At 41.5% G+C, this 24,742-nt stretch overlaps 1 protein-coding gene across 5 annotated transcripts; it reads right to left on the bottom strand.

Moving 5' to 3' along the window:
* Positions 1–24,629, bottom strand: MARVELD2 (MARVEL domain containing 2). Of its 5 annotated transcripts, none has more exons than XM_074359298.1 (8): positions 24,365–24,518; positions 20,975–21,334; positions 19,409–20,587; positions 17,450–17,485; positions 10,051–10,199; positions 5,845–6,016; positions 2,633–2,683; positions 1–2,048 (listed from the first exon to the last, which is right to left on the bottom strand). In XM_074359298.1, the coding sequence occupies exons 3-8, from the start codon at positions 20,558–20,560 to the stop codon at positions 1,926–1,928; spliced, it is 1,683 nt and encodes a 560-aa protein (XP_074215399.1). In that variant the 5' UTR covers positions 20,561–20,587; positions 20,975–21,334; positions 24,365–24,518; the 3' UTR covers positions 1–1,925. The 5 variants fall into 5 exon arrangements, with proteins under 5 accessions (XP_074215399.1, XP_074215390.1, XP_010947632.1 ...); XM_074359289.1 differs by having other exon boundaries at positions 19,409–20,575; XM_010949330.3 differs by lacking the exon at positions 24,365–24,518 and adding an exon at positions 22,958–23,014 and having other exon boundaries at positions 19,409–20,575.
* Positions 24,630–24,742: the final 113 nt, after the last annotated feature.

Genomic DNA, 24,742 nt, shown 5'->3' with positions numbered 1-24,742 from the left:
CAAGAGGTAAATGACACTTTAATATGCCTGGGTATGGACATAAAAACTGTAAAAGTCAGCAGTACAACACTGGTTTTCAAAGATTAACATTTACAACTGTAGTAAAATAAAGTTTCACAAAGTTAAATTTCCTTAACACTTCATTTCAATATTAATCTAACTCTTTACAGTCTACCAAAATGGTATTATTTCATCATTTTTTTAAAGCACTGGAGCTCTTCTTAAGTGAAATGTTAATATGGGGCCCCGATAGGTAAAACAGAAAGCGAAGCTGTCCTAGTCTGGGGGGGGGGGCGTTCCTAGAGGGGGTCTCACACGTCCCTAGGTATCACCTCTTAAGACTCGTAGTCTGAGAACTATGCATAGTCTAAGAACCATGGAATTAAAATATTCACAATAAACACTAATAAGATTTCATTGACAAAGAAAAACTAGGAAGTTTGTTCAGTAACCGATACGTTTTATGCCTTTGCTTTTCCACATGCTTTTCTTTGGTTTCATCTCCTTAGAAAGTCTTTTGACCATTAATTGTTTGAATGGCAGCTATATTCAGCAGAAATTTTATCTCTACACCTAGGAAATTATCTGCAAGTCAGATGCTGCTGAATAGGATCCAAAAACAATAATTTATTATTATTATTATTATTATTTTATTTCAAAAGAATATTTCATTCCAATGTTCACATAATAATAAACAAATAATAGTGTTGACATAAGCAAATACAATTTTTCCTTTGAAAGAGGCCTTAAAAGCCACAGGAATGAATTAATGTAAGTTCTTAGAATATACAATAGAGTCATGGATAATATGCACAAAAGCAATGATTTTTTAAAAAACTTTTTAAAGGCAGTCAGTCCATTGATCATATTAATTAAAATAAAACATTTCTCATGAAAAAAGCCCCCAAACCAAGATAATTCTAGGGACAATGAAACATCCCAATAAATCAAAGGGAAATTTTTAAGTAGCTATAACATCACAGGGTCTTAGAATGGATGTTTAAACAGGACAGAAACGGCAACAATATTCACACAAGCCTTCTACTTGAGCTATACAGAAATGGCTGGGCTGTGGGGATCTGCAGATCCGTGGTTGGTGATGCCAGTTAAAGAGGAGAAAGCGTGCTGGACCCCGGTGGGCACAGGACCACAGGGAAGCATCTACTTAAGACTATGTGTGTATAAGAGTTATTTATAGCACAAAAGAAGAAAGTCCTGAGGCACGTGACCTTGGGTTAGCTGCTGGACTTGCTCATTAAGGACCCTTCCTTGTTCTAGGTAGTTTATTCATTCCACACAGATGTCTATATAGTTCACAAACACTAACGCAGTGCTGATAATGTGCCAGGCTCTCTTCTAAGTGCTCTGCGAATACTAGCTCATTTCATCCTCAAAACGACCCTATGAGGTAGGTACTATGATTAGCCCCATTTTACAGATGAGGAAATAGGCACAGACAGATTAAGCAACTTGCCCAAGATCATAAGGCTTGAAAATGTTGATTTCTGATTCCAACCCCTTTGCAGGGAAGAAATGACATCTTTGGCTAAAAAGAGAAATTGCTCCTAGAAAAGTCCCAGGAACCAGCCTAAGTGAGAAAGGAAAAGGCAGCACCAGAACTGATACTTCACTGGTTCATCCCGCCACAAGGATACAATCTCCAAATCAATTTTAACTTCAACGACATAAATATAAATTGTGCACAGATGAATACAAAATTCCTTCCACTCCTAGTAAAGGCCCTTAGTCAACTTCAATTTGTTTTGAAATGTCTGAAATCACATGCTGTTTGAACGCAGCGTACCAGCTAAACCAACTAGAAGCTGATTCAGGAGGCCTCTGCTTCTCTAGCACAGAGACCAGCATAAACAAGACAGGAAATAAATATGAAGTTTGATATAAAAAATAGTGGTCTCAAATAAGTTTTAAGGATAACCTTGGACATCCCAATTCATTACTTTGTCATATTCTTGAATCCTTTGTTTTATGTGAGAAAGTTTATTTTTCAGATAATCACAGCGTTCTTTTTTTTCCAGAAACGTAGGATCCTGGAAAAGAAACCAAGCTATTATTTCAGCCTCTGGTTTCCTCAGCAAAAAACAGAAACATACATCATCACTCAGAAAATGACCCTTCATAGCAGATTTTCCTGTAGCAGATTTCAACATCTGCCTAACAAGAACAACAGGCAAGCACTCTACATTTTTTTTTTAGTGGACTTCATTTTTTTTTTAACAGTTTTTAATTCATAGCACAGTTGAGTTGGAAGTAGAGAGCTGAGTTTAAAATACAGTAAAAAGTAAATAGTGAGTATTGAAAGGATTAATAAAAGCTCTCTCCAGCCTCTCCAGATTTGTGCAATGAATGAAGTGTGGGTGGGGAGCTCTATGTGGGCGCTCATTTCCCTGGGCTCCTGCATCAGGACACAGCACCATGTATTCAGGACAGAGAGAAAAGGCACTCAGCAGCCACCCACGTCCCCTAACAGGTAACATCTTAAAAAAACAAAAAAACAAAAACAAAAACAAAAACAAAAAAACACGACTTTAGCTAAAAGAATCTAAAGTCTATCAGTTGTCACCATTGTACCTGGGCAAGAACATACTCTGAAGAAGAAAATGCTTTTACTCACATTCTTTTTTTTCTTAAACTCTTCATGGATTCTTGAAATCCTCTCACGCTCCTAAAAATAATACATTGAATAAGTGAATGAAAATACATGCAGTTACTCAAATCATATCTCAGGAATGTCTCAGGGTACATTGGGCATGAGAATAGAAAACAATGGTTACCTAAGACTATCATGAAAATGTTCACACACACACACAAATTCAACTCACTGGATAAATATTTGAGGGCTTACTATCAGCCAGGCCTTGGGACCCCGTGTGAACAAGAAAGGAAGGGCCCTGCCTGCATGAAACCAGGACCGAGACCCAGTGCCACTGCTTGCTGGTGGTATGATCCTGAGCAAGCTCTTTATCTTAAGACTCGGTTTCCCTATCAGTAAATTAGAAATAATAACTAAAACTACCTTCTAACACTGTGAGAAGGCTCACTTACTTGAAACAATTCTTCTAAAGTGCCTGGTACATAATAACCACGTTAGCCATTATCAAGTAGAATTTTCATCCCCTCTGGCAAGTTCTTTGTCAAGTTACTAGGTACTAGGATCAAAAGGTTGAGACTATTTAACTTTTGAAAATAGCTAATACAAGGTTCCTTCTAAATTTATACTGAGTTTCATAATAAATATGAAATTTGTTAAGGGGCTAGAGCAATGCCCTCATTTATCCAAGTAAATTTATGTTTTAGAGATCACCAAACACTGTAAAGCTAATAAATAAATAAATAACAAAATGTAATGATTTATAGTTCTAAAAGCTTCCCCTGAGAACATTTTCTATCACAAACTACATCCTTTTCCTAATATATTTTAACTCTTCAATGTCTTACATACTAAGATGATAAGTATTGTTTGTGATGTGATTGCTTGCCAGCAGCAAGATGAACCTGGTAATTTAGCCGTCATCTATATTAACAGGTCCTGTAAACTGGGACTGGGAGTAAAACTGGTTGTCTGGGGACAGGGAAGCTGTGCTGGAGATGGAGGCAGAGATGAGAGCTGTAGGATCTGTCCTAGGGTCAGTCAGAGAAGCTGAATTAAGAGGATGAGGACCAGAGGGATTATCTTGAGCAGCAAGACTCCTATTTTATGGGCTTAGAAAAGTCATGTGATAGTTTAATTTTTCAAGGGTGCACCAGCAGGTCTGTGTGAGACCTGTGCCTCCCAGCAGGCCCCCTGGGCTCAGAAACATCTCCCTGGGGACACGCTGGGAAATGAATGAGCCTTGCTAGCAGACTCCCGCCCATGGTGAAGCTCAGCCTGTGGCCGTGCGAAGTTAACTTTTGTGACACAATTAATATCTCTACTTTAGATAAGGACTGCAGGAGACACTGAGACTAAAGGTGTCATTTGGCTACTTACTTGCCATGCCGTGCTAAAACCCAGAGGAAATGACTACTGTTGAGACTGTGTGGAAAAACCATGAGAGGACTCAAGTCTCTCGGCACCTGCTGTAATCAGGACCCTCCCATGCCAACTGCAGACCCACATGCCTGAGCCCTTGCCCACTCCCACTCGTACAAAGCCTACAAAACCGAGACCACTAGGCCTAGGCTCAAGGACTACACGTCACAGTCAGGTTTCTTGGCATCATGTCCATCAACTAGCTCGCTCTTCCCAACCTATCCAGATGCCAGAAGCCTGCTCCTTCCTTCCTGCACTCCTCTGAGGGCATCTAAACGAGGTCACCCCTCCTGGACCTGTGGGCCTTGCTTGTTTTCCAAATGGTACTAAATGACCCTGGACCTGCATGCAGTATTTGCTGGATTTCACCTGCTTCCTGGTACTGGTGTTTCTTAGCCAACACCTTTCCATCACTCCGGGATTGGGAAAATGTCACTACTCTACACATTTGGCTTAGAGAACCTGTAATTATAACTCATCTAAATGTACACTTAAAAGTCTGGGCAAAACAAAGATGCCCAACTAACACAGGTCTCAGGAGAAGAATATATATATAAAACATGTACATATATTATATATATAGCATGTACATTATATATACATACATTAATTTGATATTTATTAAAAAATGCTGTATAAGTTTTAACAATTTCAAGTACAAAACAGTAGATTAGATTACTATATTCTCTTTCAGAAGAATAGGATATTGCACACGAATGTTCATAGCAGCATTATTCATAACAGCCTCGAAGTGGAAACAACCCAAATGTCCATTATCTGATAAACAGATAAAGAAAGTGTGGTATATTCATACAGTGAAATATTATTATTCCACCACAAAAAAGAATGAAGTATTGATTCCTGACACAATATAGACTAACCCTGAAAACGTTCTGCTGAGCGAAAGAAGCCACACACAAAAGCCCACATATTATATCATTGCATTTATATGAAGTGTTCAAAATAAGCAAATCCACACAGACACAAAGTACATTTGTAGTTGTTAGTGGCTGGAGAGAGCGGGAATGGGGAGTAAGTGCTAACGGGTATGGGGATTTTTTGACGGGTGGATGGTGATGAAAATGTTCTAGAATTAGACAGTGGAAACGGTTATACAACTCTGTGAATATACTAAAACCCAATGAATTGTACGCTTAAAAATAGTGAATTTTATGTATGTGAATTATATCTCAATGAAAAAATGTTTGTCAGGTAAAAAGTGCCCTTGATTATGAGGGCACCCTGATTTCCCAGATATTAAAATGTGGGGGGAAAAAAAGACAGAACGCTACAGAAAATGCTTAGGCCCCCTATGACTGCCATCTCCACCCTGGTTTTCCTCTCTGCCACAAACCTGGTCATTGGTCTGAAGCATGTGCCCCGCAGCTCACGTCTGCAGCTTCAGATCCTCTCCATCCTTACCCACCATGCTCTCTGTGCCTGGGGTCCTAAGTGCTTGGCTGTGACTGCAGAACGCATGGCCCCTGGTGGCTGCTCTACACCCCGTCCACCCCGTTGTGAATAAGCCATTCTCAAATTATTTTAGTTCAAGTGTGCTGTCTCCTTTGGGACCCTGACTGACTTAGTATGTATCTTAGGCAAATCTATACTTTCCTTAAATAATAAAATAAAATACTACTTAATAATTGAAGGCAAAAGACAATAAATTATATAATTTGAATTGTCACCCTCAAAATCTCAAATGACTTTCCTAGACAGCAGATGCAGATGGTTGTGCCTTCTCTACATTTCAGACCAGGTTAGAGTTATCCCTCCTCTGTCAGTGCTCCTCTCCCGCAGCTGCAGACACTGACCTGCTGGTTTTCTGAACGATGTGGCAATCTGCTCATCACTGCATCCAGCTCATCCAACTTCTTCAGGACAGCCTGAACTTCGGTGGAGAGTTCTTTGTACTCTGAAAACTGGTCTTGGAACACAGCTTTATAGCGTTCTCGTTCGTCATTTGTCTGAATCATAGGGTATTTCCTGAGAGAAAAAAATAAAGATGAGGTTTGGCTCAGATGGTGGAGTAGGAAGACCTTGAACTCACCTCCTCCCACAGGCACACCAAAGCTACAACTATTTACAGAGCAGCTGCTGATGAGAACGACCATAAGACTAGCAGAAGAGATCTTCCACAACTAAAGATATAAAGAAGGAACCACAACAAGACGGAGGGCAGAAACACGGTATAGTTAAGATTCATACCCTTGGGTGGGTGACCCCAAAACAGGAGGATAATTACCATTGCAGAGGGTCTCCTCAAGGAGTGAGGTATCTGAGTGCCACATTGGGATCCCCAGCACCAGGAAGACAAGCTCCCAGAATGTCTGGCTTTGAAGACCAGTGGGGCTTACTTTTGGGAGAGCCAGAGAGCTGTGGGAAATAGAAACTCCACCTTTAAAGGGCACACACAAAATCTCACACACTCCAGGACCTGGGGCAGAAGCAGTAATTTGAAAGGAGCCTGGGTCAGACCCCTCTGCTGATCCTGGAGATCCTCCGCAAGAGGGAGAAGGCTAGGATCTCACCCTGGAGACACTGGCACTGGCAAGTGTCATTTTGGGGAGCTTGTTCTACCACGAGACACTGGTGCTGGCAAGCCAGAGGGAGGATTCTATTTTGGAACCAGGCCCTGCCCATCACCCTGTCAGCACCAGTCCTGGGATATCTCAGGCCAAGCAGCGAGCCAGGTGGGGACACAGCTCCACCCACCAGCAGGCCAGATGCCTTAAGACACCCTGACCCCCAGCAGCCCCAGACATGGCCCTGTCCACCAGAGGACCAATACCAGCTCTGGGATTCCTGGGCCCTGAAGCCAGAGACCCCAGGACCTGACTCCATGAGCCAGGGGGCGGGTACGAGCTCCAGGATGCCCTGGGCCCCAGCCCTGCCCACCAGCAGGCTGAAGTCCTGAGAGCCTGGGCCCTGGCACCACCCACCAGAAGGCCAATATCAGCTCCAAGACACTTTGGGTCCCTCAGCCAGCTGCCCTGGGATCTGACCCCACTCACCACAGGACTGACACCAGCTTTGGGACATCTCAGATCCCACAGCCAGCCATATCACAAATTGGTCTCACTCAGCAGGCTGACACTAGATGTGGGATCCCTAGGCCTGCAACTACCAACCCTGGAAACCAGCTCTGCCCATTAGTGGACCAGCACTAGCCCCAGGAATCCCCTGGGTTCTACGGCCAGCAACCCTGTGACCCGGCTCCACCCAACAGTGGCTGGCAGCCTTCATACAAAGCAGGGCCTAGCAACCAACAGGACTTGGGGCCAGTCACGCCTACCCACAGTAGTCAGCCTGCCACAAAGAAAGACCCACACAGCCCTCACAGGGGGCACCCCTAGAGCACATAGCTCTGGTGACAAGAGGGGAATGTGCTGCTGGGACGCACAGGATGTCTCCTACAAAAGGCCACTTCTCTAAGGTGGAGAAACAAAATCAACCTACCAAATACACAGAAATAAAAACAGCGAATTAGGCAAAATGAGGTTATAGGCAAATATGTTTCAAACGAAGGAACAAGAGAAAATCCCAGAAGAATCAAGTAAAGTGGAGGCAGGCAATCTATCCGATAATGATCATAAAGATGTACAAAGAACCAGGGGTGAGGGAGTGTGAGGAGGGTATAGCTCAGTGGTAGAGCACATGCTTAGCATGCACGAGGTCCTGGGTTCAATCTCCATTATCTCCATTAAAACAAACAAACAAACCTAATTACCTCTACCCATCTCCACAAAAAGATGTTCAGAGAACCCTAGATGAGAATGAACTGAGTGAGAAGTTAGAAGTTTTAAACAGAGTGAGAAAATAAAAAGAAGAACAAACACAGTTGAAGAATATAATAACTGAAAGGAAAAATATACTAGAAGGAATCAACAGTCAAGTAGCTGATACAGAACTGGGAGACAGAGCAGTGGAAGTCACCCAAGCTGAAAAGAAAAAAGAATTAAAAATAAAAATGAGGACAGTTTAAGAGTCCTCTGGGATGATATCAAGCATACTAACATTCACATTATAGGGATCCCAGAAGGAGAAGGAGAGGAAGGGGGAAGAGAACATATTTGAAGACATAATAGCTGAAAACTTCCCTGACTTGGGCAGCAAAGGAAAACAAGTTATGTACAAGGGAACTCCCATGAGGCTATCTTATGACTTTTCAGCAGAAACTCGGCAGGCCAGAAGGGAATGATATAATGTATTTAAAGTGATGAAAAGGAAATACCTACAACCAAGAATACTTTACCTTGCAAGGCTTTCATTCAGATTTGATGGAGAGATCAAAAGTTTAACAGACAAGCAAAAGCTAAAAGAGTTAGTACCACCAAACCAGCTTTATAAGAAATGTTAAAGGAACTCCTCTAAGTAGAAAAGGCCACAATTAGAAATATGAAAATTATATTAAAAAAATCTTATTGATAAAGGAAAATATACAGTAAAGGTAGTCAGTCAACCCTGTATAAAGCTAGTAGGAAAGTTAAAAGACAAAAGTCATAAAATCATCTATATCAACAGTAAGTAGTGAAGGGATACACAAAACAAAAAGATGTAAAATTTGATGTCAGAAACAGTAAATGTTGGGGATGGACAGCAAAAATGTAAAGCTGTTAAAATATATTCAAATTTAAGAGATCAGCAACTTAAAATAATCACATATATACATAGTTTGCTCATGTATATAAACCTCATGATAACCACAAACCAAAAATCTGTAACAGATACACATACAAAAAAGAGAAAGAAACCCAGACATAACACTAATGATAGTCATCAAATCACAAGGGAAGAGAGTGAAAGAAGAAGAACGAAACAAAAAAACAACTCCAGAATAATTAACAAAATGGCAATAAGTACATACCTATCAATAATTAGTTTAAATGTAAATGGAATAAATGTTCGAGATAGAGTGACTGAATGGAATACTATTCAGCCATAAAAAAGAATAACACCTTGCCATCTGCAGCAACATGGATGGACCTAGAGGGTATTATGCTTAGTGAAATAAGTCAAACAGAGAAAGACAAATACTGTATGGTTTCACTTATATGTGGAGTCTAAAAAACAAAACAATTGAACAAACATTAACAAAACAGAAACAGACTCATAGGTACAGAGAACAAATAGGTGGTTGCCAGAGGGGAAGGGGGTGGCAGAAGTAAAGAAATAGGTAAGGGAGATTAAGAGGTACAAACTTTCAGTTGCAAAATAAATGAATTCACAAGTACAAAATGTACAGTGTGGGAAATACAGTGTGTAATATCTTGGTATGGTGACACATTACAACTAGACTTTCATGGTGATGATTTTGAAAGTATAGAAATATCAAATCACTGTGTCGTGTACCAGGAACTAACACAGTGTTGTAGGTCAACTATACTTTAAAAACAAACTCATAGAAAAAGAGATCAGATCTATGGTTACCAGAGGTAGAGAGGGTAGGGGGAAGAGGGAGTTGGAAGAAGGTGGTCAAAAGGTATAAACTTCCAGTTAAAAGATAAATAAGTACTAGGGATGTAATGTACAACATGATGAATATAATTAACATTGCTAATGTTACATATGAAAGTTGCTAAGAGAGTAAATCCGAAGAGTTCTCATCACAAGGAAAAAATCTTTTTCTGTTTCTTCAATTTTGTATCTGTATGAGATGATGCATGTTCACTAAACCTACTGCGATAATCATTTCGTGATGCATGGAAGTCAAATCATTATGATTGTACACCTTAAACTTATACAGTGCTGTAGGTCAATTATATCTCAATAAAACTGGAAGGGAAAAAAATAAACCAAAGTTATAACTTTTTCACAAAAACAAGAGGAATGGAAACTCAGCTTATTAGCTTTTTCCTTAGTGACCGTATTGTACCTTCAACATGCTACCTCTCAGGAAACACACCACTGTTAAAATATAAATGACTTTAAGCAGAGTATTAACTTGGAGACAAACAGAAAAATGAAAAGCCCGAATGGAACCTATTTCTCCCTTGAAGAAGGATTTAGACGACACTCACGCCACATAGTCCGGCATCACGATGGGTTTAGGGATGTGGCCTGGGGGAATGTGTCCACTCAGTAGCTCAGGTTTCATCTTTGTGGCTTTCAGTTCTTTACAATTAACTTCTTGGTCTCTCTGTCTGTCACCACAGGTGGGCATTTCACACTACAGTTAGGGAAGAAAAGAAGAGTTTATTTTAAACAAAGGCAGAAGGAAAAGAAAACAATAACCTAATCTACTCTTAGGAGACAACTGAGGAGTAGGGGCAGGAGGAAGAAAAATGGAGACAGCAATCAACATTTCCCTTCAGAATTACGTATTTAAAGTTGCAAAGTCCTTCTGAATGCTTTTGTGATAGTTAAGGGAACCACACTGAGATGTGAGAATACATAATGGATGAGACACCCTCCAATCTCAATCATGGGATCATCAAAGGTAGATGACAAAATGGTAAATGTGTCTTTAAGTACTTTAAGATTTATACCTCAACAAACTGTAAAAGAATAGAAAATGTAGTTCAAAATAAGAAACGCAGGGATAAAAATGCAACATGGCTACTTAAATGGAAAGAGAAAAAGTGATACCAGGAATTTGGGATGAAGCCACTAAGTAGGTCAGAAAGGGAAATGAGTCATGCTGTTTCATCATCTGAAAGGGAGAGCAAGCAAATCCAAGGCAAGGGTGGTGGGTGTCTTTACTCCCCCAGTGCTCTTAACCTGTGCATCCCTGAAGAGGTCCAGGAGAATGCTGGAGGTGGTGGTTTAAGTCACCTGGCTCCTAAACTGGAGAGCTCCTAGAGGTCTCCATAGTGGGGGGAAAAATGGTGCATTTAAAGGATGGGGAAAGAACACAAGACAAAAAGGCCCAGAGAGGAAGCACTGGAAGACGAGACTTAAGAGCTGAAATAACCAACAGAAGGGCCGCACGAGAGGAAGACACAGGGGAGCCCACTCCAGAAGGGGCAGGCTGAGATGGATGCTCGGCTTTGAGGCTGGGAAAAGACTGACTGGGGACTCCTCTGGGCAGCACCTACAACACCAGCCAAGTTGGTGAGGCTGGTGGATGCTGGGGAGAGGGATTTCCATATTACACACAAAGGAGCAAAGTTCAGAGAGGTTAAGTAAATTCTCCAAGGTCTCACAGCTATGAAGTGGAAAAGCCACGACTAAAACCCAGAACTTTTTGGCTTGATGATTCTTTACAAGAGCAACAGGAGGAAACCGGTTTACTTAAATGTATATCGCTCAACCCTAAAGATCTCTGAAGCCCTGTTAGCATGATGGAAATGAGTTTGTGATGGCAGGGTGGACAGTGCCATACTGCTTGGGCCTGTCAATCACATGACGTGGAGGGAAGCTCCCTCCACTCAGCCTGTGGGCCTTCAGTCCCTGCTAGCTGAAGTAAACTTGCTGACTAAACTGAGTGGCTTGGGAGGGCCCCTACTTCACTGAAAACAAAATATCAAAAAGGATTTTATTTTTTATTTTTATTTATCTATTTTATTGAGGTATAGTTGATCTACATTGTTGTGTTAGTTTCTGGTATACAGCATAGTGATTCAGATATATATATATATTATTTTTTTTAAATCAGAGATTATTACAAGATATTGAAAGTAGTTTCCTACTTTTAAAACCTTGCTCTTTACCTTGGCAGGCAGCTTTTAAAATCCTGTTTCCTGATTTCTCTATCTCTGAGGCTGCCTCAGAGGTCTGGTTTAACATTAGCTCATTCTAGAAACCACCAGCTGTTAACTCACCACACAATACAGCTGCGGGTTAGACAGATGAGACGGGGAGGCTGTGGACCCGCCCTGGGGAGGGTTACCAAGAGAAGAAGCCTGTGCCCACCGAACTAGGTGGAAGGGAAACCAGACCACCTGGGAACAGAAAGGACGGCTCTCCATGGGCCCCCAGTGGCAAGAATGTGAGGGGGGAAGCAGAAAACGCAGAGGAAAGCAGATCAAATGAGAGTATTTCAGAAAACTTTCTGAGGTTACTATCCTATTCTGCTTTGTTCCCTGCTGCTCATGCCATTTCTTCATCCTAATGAGCTGTTATATGTTTAACCTTGAAAATAAATGATGGCGTTAAAATTAGGGGAATCTTTTTTTGGCTTAAATAAGTGGATTTCTATTTCACGGCATCCTTTTTTAGCTTCTGAATATTTAACAAGCTGTTTCTCATGCGGCTGCCTGCAGAGCGGCAGGGAGGACCCTGACCCTGCAGAGCAGCAGCCCTGGACATCCAGCTGGAGTTCCCAGTCTAAACCAGGACCCTCTCCAGGTAGTCACCATGGGCAGAGAGTCCATATGAGATTTTTCCCCGCTAGGTAAAGTTTTTTCCCTCTAGGCAAAGGTTTCTCAAGCAGAAACTCTTCATTTTCCTTACCCGTCCCTAATTTCAAGATTTACCTTTTCATATTAAAAAGAGAGTTATTCTAAGAAGTCAAAATATTTCCACAGACTGTTTCATCTGCTTTACAGTTTTTGTGGTTGTTTTGTTTTCTTTTCATGCTCTTAACATTTTCTTTCACTTTTTTTGGGTGAACCTCACTGATCATCAGTTCAGAAAACTATTAGGAGAAAAGAAATCAAGAACTAGATGAGAGAAAAAATTAAAACCTCCTAGGCTTGCAGTTGGCCCCGCCTTGGATCACACCACTCCCAAACAGTATTCCTCATTACAAACACACCCAGAACTCATATGACCTCTCTGCATCTAGAAAAACTACCCTGGTCAGCAAATATCAGAAAAGCTTTACTGTGAGGCAAGAAAAAGTAATTAAGCCATGGGGTAAGTAATGCTATGGATATAATTACTAAGCTTTTCAAATTAAAAATGAGCTGAATGAATATGCTGTCAAGGTAGAAAAATGGGGAGAGCCAGACATGCGTTTCCAGTGTGCATTTGTCCAGTTTCTGACTCTCCCCCTTTGAGCATATGCTGTAACGATGCCCAGGCCCCTGATCCCCAACCCACACCAAAACCTTTGATGCCCAGATTAGATGCTGACTTTTCAAATTGAGAAAAGAAATTTGCTCAACACTTAGGGACTTATTAGAATTTGTTTCTATCTCTGATCTTACTTTGTGTCTGTATATTACTTCTTTTTAAAATGATCTTATTTGCTTTTTAAAAATTATATTCATGAAAATACAAAACAAGAAGGGACAGCCTAGCAGAGTCCCAAACAGGGGACAGGAAACAAGTTCAAAGAGCATAAGCAACCTCCCCAGACTCACAAAGCCAGTAGCACTCAAGTTCAGATTTGCCTGATTCCAAAGTTTACTTTCTCTTTACCACACCACACTGCCTCACCTGTGGCAGCCGGCCAATTCCTCCCTTCTGAGAACTGGGAAGGAAGCAGGGGAAAATCATACCCAACGAGAAGCTGGAGAGTCAGTCTTTCCCATAAGGTTTCTCATTGGTAAGTGCAACACGGATTCCTCAATTCAGTCATGAGATGCCCTCTACCTCTGAATACACCTGCATATGTTGGTCCACAGGGACCCCCTTCCCAGGAAAAGGCGGCGTTGAAAGGATGCTCTTTGCATTCAGCTCCCTTATCTTGAAAGAGTAGAAATTAACTGGACTAATATGATTTTCAAAGGAGTCTTTGGAATGGGACTGTAACTCCACTAAGGATATTCCTGATTACTCCAGGACCTCTCAGGAGCCGAGACCCTGTAACACTCCCTGGACATATGGGGCACCAGCCTTTTAGGGCAGCCTGAAAGGCGTACCTGGAACTCTCCAGATCTTCCTAATCCCATTCCACCTGCGGAGGCTGCACCAGCCACATTCTCATCAAACAATGTCGCAGACCACCCTATCATTTGGGGCAAACTTCTTTAATTCAGCCAAGTCTTTCAGGTTGATTTTACTCAGCACTTGATCCCATCGGTAAATCCCACTGCCTCAGGGACTGACCAGGAAGCCCAGAAATTCCATCCTGGCCAGGAATGGTCCCATGGCCGTGTCACTGCCACACTGCAGCTCAGTAAGACAGCCCCGTCCAGCTGGTGCTGCGCAGTCAACATCTGCAGTGTGCACACCACCCTTAACCCCCACAAGGCAGAGCCTTCCCCTATGCCCCAGGGATGTTCTGAAACATAGTTCCCGATGTTAACACCTGACTTCAGATTTTGATATCACCTGCTAACAAGAGTGTCAACTTTCAGGAAGTGGATTTCCTTATATGCGAGTTTTTAGGCCTCTTTTCCATTATGAACAATGAACAATCTTTCTAATCCAGATCCATCTTCTAAACCAAAGTTCCACTAAGTTCAATGTTTTCCAAGAAGTGAGCACTATTTTATAGGACTCCTGCAGGGCTATGATGTAGCAATGGCTGTTATTACTGGCCAGGCCAAAATTTAGGAGTTTCCTAGTCAGTCTCTCTGAGGGAGTGGGATTTACTAGTGGGTCATAGCAGTATGGCAATCTTGAATGAGTATCCGCAATGCTCTGCCAAAGCCACTCCTATGACGGCTCCCAGACTGGAAGACCACTTCCTCCATTTGGTCAAACTCACATATCCGTACTGACACTGGAAGGCAGCCACAGGGTGAGTTAGGGAATTTGCACTTTTATTTCAAACAAAGGGCCAATGTTATTAATTATTTAAACATCAGCCTTATATTGCTTATCTCAGTATTTGAAATGAATATTGACTTTTTTAAAACTTAAAAAATTTTGAATAGGTAACATAGAGACATGACATATAATTCAAAAGATCCAAAATGGTTCATAATGAAAAATAAGTCTCCTTCTTCACCTGTCCACCTACTATTAGCCAGTTGCCCTCCTAAAGGCAGCTACTTTTTATCAGTTTCAGGGATATCTGATATGTATATTTTAGATAGCTTAAAAGTGAGCATATATTTTGCTTACTCTGGTAATTAGTACCACTGAGTTAGAACAAGTCTAGCTGAAATGTCTATCCTGATGCAATAAATGTTGAATAAATAAATGAACAGTTAAAGCAAATTAAAACATATGGTAATTAGGAATTTAAAACAAAGTACAGGGGGTGGGGTTATAGCTCGGTAGTAGAATGTGTGCTTAGCATGCATGAGGTCCTGGGTTTAATCCTCAGTACCTTTATTTTAAAAAAATTTAAAAAATTAAAAACTAAATAAAACAAAGTACAATAAAAGCAAACAACCAAAAAGCCACACACACACAAACCTAACCAGTATCATTCTAATTGTATGAACAATGTTTAAAGTGTACAGGTTTGCAGCACTAGGTCTACACTGCCTTGTGAGAGAGACACACCTCAGGATTCTGCAGGGGAGCTAATATCAGCCCCACTTGTCCCATGCCTGGTCAGTCAGGACTGGTCAGATATCTCTTGATTTCTAAAGACTTGTGGATATCCAAGAAAACCACAGCAAAGCTCAGCTGTAATTCAGATGATTTCATATACGTGTCAGAAATCAATGCAACTGACCCTTCAAAAACCGTGGCTCATTACAGATCCCAAAAGATGCTTTGACCAATTAGCAATGATGACTTTGAGACAGTATCACCCATAAATTGATTTCCCAGGAGGTGTCAGGGAAACATAAATCCCTAAGCAGGTTATTTAGTTTAGCTTTGTAGTTCTTGCTCACTTCTCTCTCTCTCACACTCACACAGTCACACTCTACTCATCTTTTGTCTGTGTTTTTCTTTTTCACTGCATTTGTAAGCCCCTGGAAAATGGAGATGATGCTCCTAGATGTATTCCTATCACTGGCCCACAGCCTAACTGGCACGTTTGTTCAATGATGAATTAATGATGACACCGACGTATTAATCATGATCCCTTAGACAGACTGTTGTTCATCCACTTCATAAATCCCTTACTTCAACAAAACATTTTCAAATAGTATTTGTATGTTACAACATAGAGAATAAAGTTAAAAAGAACCTCATCAAAAGTATTTTCAAAACAAATGCACTTAACAAAAAAGATCTTATACAAATTAGCAACCCAATAAAAAAACTGGGCAAGATGTGAACAGACAGTAGGGAAAGAAATGCAAACATATGAAACATGCTCAGCCTCACTCCTGACAAGAGAAATGCAAATTGTAACTACATTAGTACTAAAATTTTTCACGTCTCAGGTAGATGTCAACAAATTTCCTAACACTGCGTTGGTCAGGGTGTGAGGAAGCTGATAGTGCTGCTGGGGGGTGGAAATAGGTAGAACTTCTACTGGGCAATCTGCAGTCAAAACAGAAACGTACAACCCTTTGGACCCAGAAATCCACTTCTCGGAATTTATCTTTCAGGTGTACTTGTGCATATATGGAAGCAAATACGTTCAAGTATGTACAAGCTTATTCACTGTAGCGTTGTTTTTAATAGGGAGGGACTGAAAACAACCTTCATGTTAATATACGGTTAAATAAATTATGGTACATCCATAAAGTGCAATACTATGTAGTTGTAAACAGAGAGTGCAGTTTTTCATATTCTAGTAAGGAAGCATCTTAGAAACATACTGTTATGTGAAAAAAATAAGGGACATAACAGTATGCATGGTATGCTACTGTTTGTGTAAATGGGGGAATAAAGCAAATATACACTTCTGAGAGGAAACACAAGATACTGGTAACACTGGTCGCCTCCGGGGGAGAACTGGGAAGCCAAGGGACAGGAGTGAGAGGAGCCTTTGTAACAGAGACCCATTAGAATTGGGAACCAGGGGAATATACTACCTTTTCAAAGAAACAAACAAACACAAAGGGTGTACTCTTAACCTCTTGTTGGAAATAATGCTCAAATCTTAAAAAAGAACTTTTCAGTGAGGTAAAAATTATGATGAAGATATATAAAATTATTACATATATGTAAATAATTACAGTAACAGCATCTCATCGAATCCTCTCAAGTAAAATCATGAGGTAGAATTTATTATTCTTCCAACTTTACAGATGAAGATACCAAAGCGTAGGAAGGTTAAATATCTGCATACTGTCATGCAGCTAGTAAATCTGGAATAGGGATTTCTTCCTGACACAGCAAAATTCATCATCTGAAAGCAAGGTGAAAAGGATAGGAAAGAATGGTGAAGAATTTTAAAGAGACTGAAGAAAATTTGGGAGAATCATCTTCATTAAAAAAAATTTTAATTTACATACATAAGGAGAACCAACTATGTTCACTTGCATAAGCTTCCATCTAACAAAGATAAAAGAAGCTACAAATAGCCTTGTCTAATTTGGTCCTTTCAGCATTAGGAAAAAGCTGATAGTCCTATCAGGAACTCAATGTAATATAATATAATATAATATAATATAATATAATATAATATAATATACACGTTTATAGACAGATGATCTACTCTATATTTTACAGACAAGCAGGAAAATCATTTAACAAACCTAGAGACAAATATAACGTGAACTTTATTCTTACCATTTTCCTTTTCAGTGGCAACGATGGCTCACTTATCTGGAACAAAAAGAGTTAAAATGATTTTTTCAAAGGTGTGAAGCTACTTTGCTAATTATTTTCGTCCAACTGCATTTATAGCCCAATCTCAGTTTTATAGTTGTTGATTCGCTACCTCACAGATGCTCCTCCTACTCTTTTGGCCACGTTTTGATGGGATGACTGTGATTCCCTGTGAACCAGGAGCCGAGGGCAGAGCTGGCAATAAGGAGATGGTGGCGACTCTTAAGTGAGTTGCTCTGAATTTCCTAGAGATTGTATTGTATTTATTCTCAGCTCTCACTACCTTGCACAAGAGTTTGGGACGGTTACATTGTAAAATTAATAGAAAAAAGTCACATGCCATCACATCTTGTAGTATCTAGGAAGTTACAGAAACACATGAACAGGCATCAGAAGTGATTCAAGTCTAATCACCCATTATGCAAAGTCTTATAGAAACACGTTTTCGTTGAGAAAGGGAAAGGAAATAAAAGTATTACGTTGATAATTATAGTCACATTCATGTAGAATTTGAAATGACATTAAGAGCTCTGAGATTAAATTTACATAAAATTATGAGGAAGTATGTGTTTCACTATTTGGATTTCACACAGATTGGAATTTAAAGTTTCTTACTTTGTATACACAGATGTAAATTTAAGAAATATGCTTACAGTGCTGAGATAAATTTTTAGAAACCACTTGAATTTATTTCAAGTTCTAGTAAGATAAATATATTTTATATCACTAGAGCATGGACCCCATTGAAACATGTTGAGGTTCTCTGTAGAACACATAAGGTACCTGTTATAATATTAGTCAGGTTTTGCTGTTGTTATGCATAAGATTAAAAACAAAATACACAGGTCAGTGAGTAAATACACAGGTTACTGAGTAAATAAGGACTGGATTTCATTCTAAGCTAAAGTTTTGCCCAATATATACCATGTGCTAATGTATTGTATCTAGGAAGTCTTTGGAAAAGTGTGTGTGTGTGGGATGGGTAATTTGCATGGTATAGCTGACTTAAGAAAATATTTAAGGTAATAAATTTTCTGAGGCATAGGAAATTCTAGTACATACTCCTCCTTTGAAGAAGAAAGCAAAATATCGACTTATTTCAGGGTATAATGAAGCTAGCAGAATATATCCTAACATTTTTGCTAACATTCAAAAAAATTTTTTTAAATACAACTTTAAATAACTTTATCCTCCAGGTATTATGATCATCATCATCATTATTATTATTAACTTTCCTCTTTCTCCTTCTTATATTTAACTAGTTAAATCCTAGAAATAAAAATAAGTGCAAGGCTCCCATTCTAATTTTGGCACATTCATCTCCCCAAAATAAGGCTGAAACATCAAAATGCCTGGGTAAGTTTTCATGGAGGATGTTCATTATAACTCAACCTCTGAATACTTAAAAAAAAAAAATCAAATGTGGTTCATTATATTGTTATTCAACTCACCGGAAGAAAGTGGGACGAAATCATAACAGATTTAAACGATCACTTTCTTCCTGTAACTGAACAATTCTGTTCTGTATTAAGTCTTGCCATACTAAAGCATCAAGATTGTTCTCAAACTTACTTTAATGATGAGACGTTTATTTTACTGAATATGTCATCATTCTTCTTTGTAGAAATTCAGGAGTTGTATTTTCCCCTGAAGTATCAGACAGACAACAACACAACCAACAAACTACACATTACACTACACATCTGGTGTCTACTTGCAACATTATAACTAGTGACACACCAGAGCAGGTTATCCCAGTCAAAGCATGTCTGATACTAAGCGAGGCAGTTTGAACTTCAGATCATTCAAAAAAAAAAAAAAACAAAAACAAAAACAAACAAAATTTGTTTTGAGAACTCTACCTATTTAAGGAGGGAGTAAACAGCAGAAGAAAAAAACGAAGACTGTGACATCCCTTACCTCCTGTTGTTCCAGGTATTCCCTGTGTCTCCGAGCTGCCTCGTGCCTCCATAGCTTTAGGCAGACCAGAGCTCCGATGAGATAAACAATCATGGTGACAAAGAGAAAGATCATGGCTGCTATCTGCCCCCCTTCTACCCTGCAGAACACTGCATTCACAGGCGTGTTAAACAACGGGTAGTAGCAGAGGCCACCTCGGTTGGTATCGTTCACGTAGACTATGGCTGCAGCCATATACAAAATAAACAAGGAGACATTAATTCCAAACTCAGTGAGGGGCCACCAGTTTGAGTCCAAAAGAATGGTCCGGTAGTACATGGACATGCCAAGAACCAGAATAATAATGGTGGTGATCCAAGCTAATCCGGCGACCACGAGTACAAAAGGGGTCTTGGGGCCGCTGTAGTAGTAGCCCCCATACACACTGCCCAGGCCACCGACGCCACCCATGCCGTAGGGCTGTGAATAGCCAAACATGTTATACCACTCGCTGTCCTTGTGAATGTAAGCGGTGACACAGGCGAAGACGCCGGCCCCCAGGAGCAGCTCCGCCACGCCCAGGATTCTCAGCAGGCCTGCCCACGACTTCATGTAGGAATACTTGAGCTTGTACACCTCCACCTGCTCACTGTATGTCCGGGCTGTCTGTGTGTGTCGCCCCAGAGATCCGTAGGGATCATGGGGAAACATGGCATCAGCCTCCTTCCGGGAATTACAGATGCCTTCTGACCCTCTTTGAGGATCTTCGTAGGAGCTGGCGGCTGAACGGTGGTTTGGTCTCACAGGAGAGGCTGGAGGTGAACACTCCACTCCATCCGAGATGTATCTGATGTCTGCCACCGGCTTCTCCCATTCGGGGTCCTTTTTCTTCCCTTTGAAGAAGTTCTTCCAGGACTCGGGGACAAAGCGCCTTACAGGCTTGAGATCCGGAGCTATGGCCGGTTCCTCCGTGTCACTTGAGTAGAAGTCTGGACCGAATGGTGGCTGTAATGGGAGAGGGGGTGGTGGCAACGGATCAGCGCTCACGGCCAGCTCGCTGTCGTGAAGAGTCTGCAAGGTTCTTATGGTGCCATCTTGATAGTCCAAGTCCCCTGGGACCTCATCGTAGCGCCTGTCCAGATTCCTGGATCTTCCTCCGTCATTTGAAGACATTTGTGATGTTCACACCTGGGGCCAAGACTAAAGTTATCACTTATGCTTAGTTATTTATCTTTCAATGATGCTGATTTTATGCACTTAGTAGCAAATGATCATATTCAGAAAACCAATATAATTTCGAATTATTATGACATATAAAAATGGTAACATAAATGTGTAGATTTTAAACATAGGTAACAATGTTAGCAAGGGATATAGTCATCAGTCTATGAGATTTTAAGGGCAATCAAAATCTTAGCTCTGGGTGAAAACATTTGTTAAGTCTAATTTATCTATGAGCCCTTTAAACAACAAAATGTAAAAAACCAAAAATGAGACTAAATGTTAACAATACAGGATGCTAACACATTCCAAGTACAGTCCTTTCCTCAAACATCTAAATCAAAATATTTAAGAGTCTGAGCATACCAAAATTTGATGGGTCAGCAAATACTCTTCACTTTCATTAACTCAAGTCTGCTCCGGGATGGCTCAGGAGAAGCAGTCTGATAAACACAGGGAGTGGAGAGCCCGTTTCCTTCCTAACTCGGGAAGTCTCTTTAGAGGAGTTGCTTCTTCCACTTTAAAACGGTAACACTTGATACTAGATTTTAAAAATTGAATTCTCAGAGAAAAAAAAAATCACCAAAGGTTAAGATTCCCTGAAGTACAACACAGAGCCACAGCAATGGCCATGGATGTATCACTCTTTCCGGAGCAATTATTTAAAGGTGACTTGCTGTTGCCACAGAGAGACTCAGAAAGTATCTTAGAGGGTATTCAATCCACCTGAAAAATAAAGCATAGAAAAAAACCCCACTTTTTATTAAACCTGTCGATTTCCTTCATGAAATCAATGACCTGAACACCTATACAAAAAGAGGGAATACATTTGCTAATGAACTGCTAGGTTTAAGGTACAATGAATTTCTCCCTCAAACTCCTTTATTTCTGAAAATTACTTACTAGGGGGGAGGTAATTAGGTTTATTTATTTATTTTTAGTGGAGGTACTGGGGATCGAACCCAGGACGCCGTGCATGCTAAGCATGCACTCTACCACTGAGCTATATCCTCCCCCTTAAACTGCTTTTAAGTATTTACTGAAGACTCGCTGGGCACATGGCACTGTACCTGGCACTGTAAATGTCTCAAAATTAAAATTGGTAATCCCAGCTATATGGTGTTGAACAATTTAGAAATTCCTAAGGAAACTTTCCTTTGTAAAATGGGTAAGTATTTACTGAGTACAGTAAACAAGTATTTACTGATCACCTGCTCTGCACCAGGCTTGCTGAAGATGTGTCAGTGAAAAAAGCTGACTGAAATCCTTGCCTTCATGGAGCTTAAATTCCAGTGGGGGGTGACAGATGACAGATAAGGCAAGTGAAGTATACTGGATGCCAAGGAACAAAGTTAAGAAGGAGGATAAGAAGTGCAGCGTGGACAGGGTATTATACTTTTAAATAGATTGACCAGGGAAGTCTTCATAGAGAACATGACATCTGAACACAGAATTGGAGATGAAGGAGGGAGCCGGGCAGGTATCAGGGGAAGTGTTCCAGGTAGATGGAACAGCTAGTGCAAAAGCCTTAAGGCAGGAGTGCCTGGCATGTTCCAGGACTATTAAGGCATGGAGGCCAGTGTGGCAGCAGCAGAGTGCGTGAGAGGGCGAGTAGTAGAACTGAGGCCATCTGAATCCTGAGGGCTTGAAAATCATTAAAAGGATTTAGGCTTCCATTGGGAGTGAGGGTTCTGAGTGGAGGGCTGACACCATCTGACTTCTTTTAACAGGATCACTCTGGATGCTGTGTTCAGAGTACATTCCAGGAGAAAAGGGCAAAAATAGGGAGACTGCCTGGCTAGGAGGCCACCAAAATACAGCTGACCCTTGACCAGTGTGAGAGTTAGGGGCACCAATGCTCCTCGCAGTCAAAAACCCAAGTATAACTTTACAGTCAGTACTCTTCAGTGGCTCCGAATCCATCGATTCAACTAACTGCGGGCTATGTAATACTGTACTGCATATTTACTGAAAAGAACTGCTGAAATGTGGACCCCCACGGTTCAAACTTGTGTTGTTCAAGAGTCAACTGTAATCCAATGGACCATAATGGTAGCAATGGAGACAGTGAGGTCAAATGTATAGAAAATTAAGATTTTTTATTATAGAAAATTTCAAACATAATAAAAGTAGAAAGAATAGTATTTTCAGCCCTTATGTACCCATCAACCACCTTCAATAATTATCAACTTATGACCAGTCTTGTTTCAACTATACCCCTGACCTTATTCCTTCTGTCAATAGATTACTTTAAGGCAAATCCCAGACATCAGATCATTTGATTTGCGACATTTCTCCATCCCTCCAGTGTAGACCTGGGAGAAGCAGCCTGAAGAGACTTTGAGATACCTGTTAGAAGTCCAAGTGGAGATATCAAGTAGGCAGTCTACCCACAGATGAGTATATCCTATCACAGACTAGATACAGTCACCTGGGTGGAAATGGAGAAGGGGTCAAAATTCTCGGTTCTTCTAATGGGGCACCTCAATTTTACAGAATTAACTGTGAGTGACAGCAGGGTGCCCAGTGCAAACTAAGAGGAAAAAAACGAGTATAAAAATTTTCTATAAATGATAACAATTAGCAATTACTTTCATCTTTTCTCTCTTTACATGTTGATTAAAAAAATTTAAGTTCTAGGAATGCTTAGTATTATTATAGCTCTTGAAATACACTTCCCTAAAAAAAAAGTAGAGGCAAAAGCACAACAAATAACTTTAGCAAGTTTTACATAGCTTTGAATATCTTTTGTATACATGCATTTAAAGGATACCAGTTGCTTACTTTAACACATTGGCAAAAGCGCACTTCACTGTAATGAGCTTAATTCATTCTCAACTGTGAAAAGTGGCTTACTTGAATTAGATCTCCTTATCAATGTTTACATGATGGGGGGTATAAGCTCAGTGGTAGAGTGCATGCATGCACGAGGTCCTGGGTTCAATCCCCAGTACTCCATTAAAAATAAAATAAACTTAATTACCTACCCCCCAAAAATGAAAAAATGTTTAAATAAAAAGCCAAAATTACAAATTTGAAGAATACCATATTATGTGATTTTAGAAGGGAATAGTCAGTGGTATTTTATCACACTTTAGTATCTGGATACCCCTAGTATCTCTCAGGGTATCATTGAGAGTCCACTTAGAATCAGTACGCTGAGCCCGAGCGAGTCTTTGTTCTGTTCACACCCCGAGCCCTGACTCCATTCTATTGGCACACAATTCTCGGGAAGCCAGAGAGGTGGGAGGAGAAACGGTTCTCCCCAGCCAAGTGTTACAGGAATCCAGCTCGGTCACCTTTACACCAACAGAATCAATGCTGAGCGGGCTTTAAAGTTTTTCAGGGCCCGAGCAAGGGGCAGATTTTAGACGTTTCTGGGGTTCCAGGGGGTGGGAAAGCCCCTGAGGTTTTAACTTGACCCTCGAGCGAGGACCCCCCGATACCGAACATCTCTCCCGGGGCCTCTCCCGAGGCCACCGCTCGGGCTTCACCCTCCCCCCCACCTATCTCGTCCAGTCTTCTGCTCTGCCCACCCAGGTGAGTATTCCGACAGAAAAACCACTCTTCGTCTTTCAAGATTCCGCCCCAAGGTGGCCGGAACTAAGTCGGGCCCGACGTGCCCAGGTCGGGACAACCCGGACCCCAGCGCCCGGAAGGACCGCGGCTTCGCGGCCGGCACCTGTGTCCGCGGGATGAAGCCAGGCGGGCCGAGGGGCCCCCCTGCCCCCTCTCTCCCCGGGCCCGCACCCTTACCGCGCCGGCGTCCGGCCTCGGCCGCAGGTAATGGCGGGGCTGAGCGGAGAGCGCGCGGCGCCGGGAGGCTCCGAGGAGCCGGGCGCGCAGAGAGGGGCCAAGAGCGCCCGAGGGCCCCCTCCCCACCGCGCACCAGCCCGGGGTCCTCCCGCCCCTCCCCCGGTCACGTGGGCCCCACCCCTCGCGCTCCACTCACCTGCGCGGCCGCCGGGAAGAGCGCGCACGCCGCCCGCGGCTCTGAAACCCGGCTCCCGCTCCCGGGGCGGGGCCGGGCCGGGCCGGGCTGGGCCGAGCTTCGCCCCGCCTGGCTTTGTCAGGCCCCGACTCCTGCCTGGGGTCCGGGCGGGTGGGTTTCCCCTGCTCCAGCTTATAGCTACA

Source organism: Camelus bactrianus, chromosome 3 (assembly GCF_048773025.1).
Source record: "Camelus bactrianus isolate YW-2024 breed Bactrian camel chromosome 3, ASM4877302v1, whole genome shotgun sequence".
Taxonomy (NCBI): domain Eukaryota; kingdom Metazoa; phylum Chordata; class Mammalia; order Artiodactyla; family Camelidae; genus Camelus; species Camelus bactrianus.
The sequence above is the reverse complement of the archived record's forward strand: the minus strand, read 5'-3'. Positions and strand labels throughout refer to the sequence as shown.

Bases quoted from the DNA above. Each gene is read 5' to 3' on its own strand.
- MARVELD2 (XM_074359301.1), bottom strand. From the start codon at position 20,560: ATGTCTTCAAATGACGGAGGAAGATCCAGGAATCTGGACAGGCGCTAC. The intron at 17,486-19,408 runs GTAAGGGATGTC...TTTTTGTTCCAG, and splicing joins AATACCTGGAACAACAGGAG to ATAAGTGAGCCATCGTTGCC. The intron at 2,684-5,844 runs GTCAGTGTCTGC...TATTATTTTTAG, and splicing joins ATCGTTCAGAAAACCAGCAG to GAGCGTGAGAGGATTTCAAG.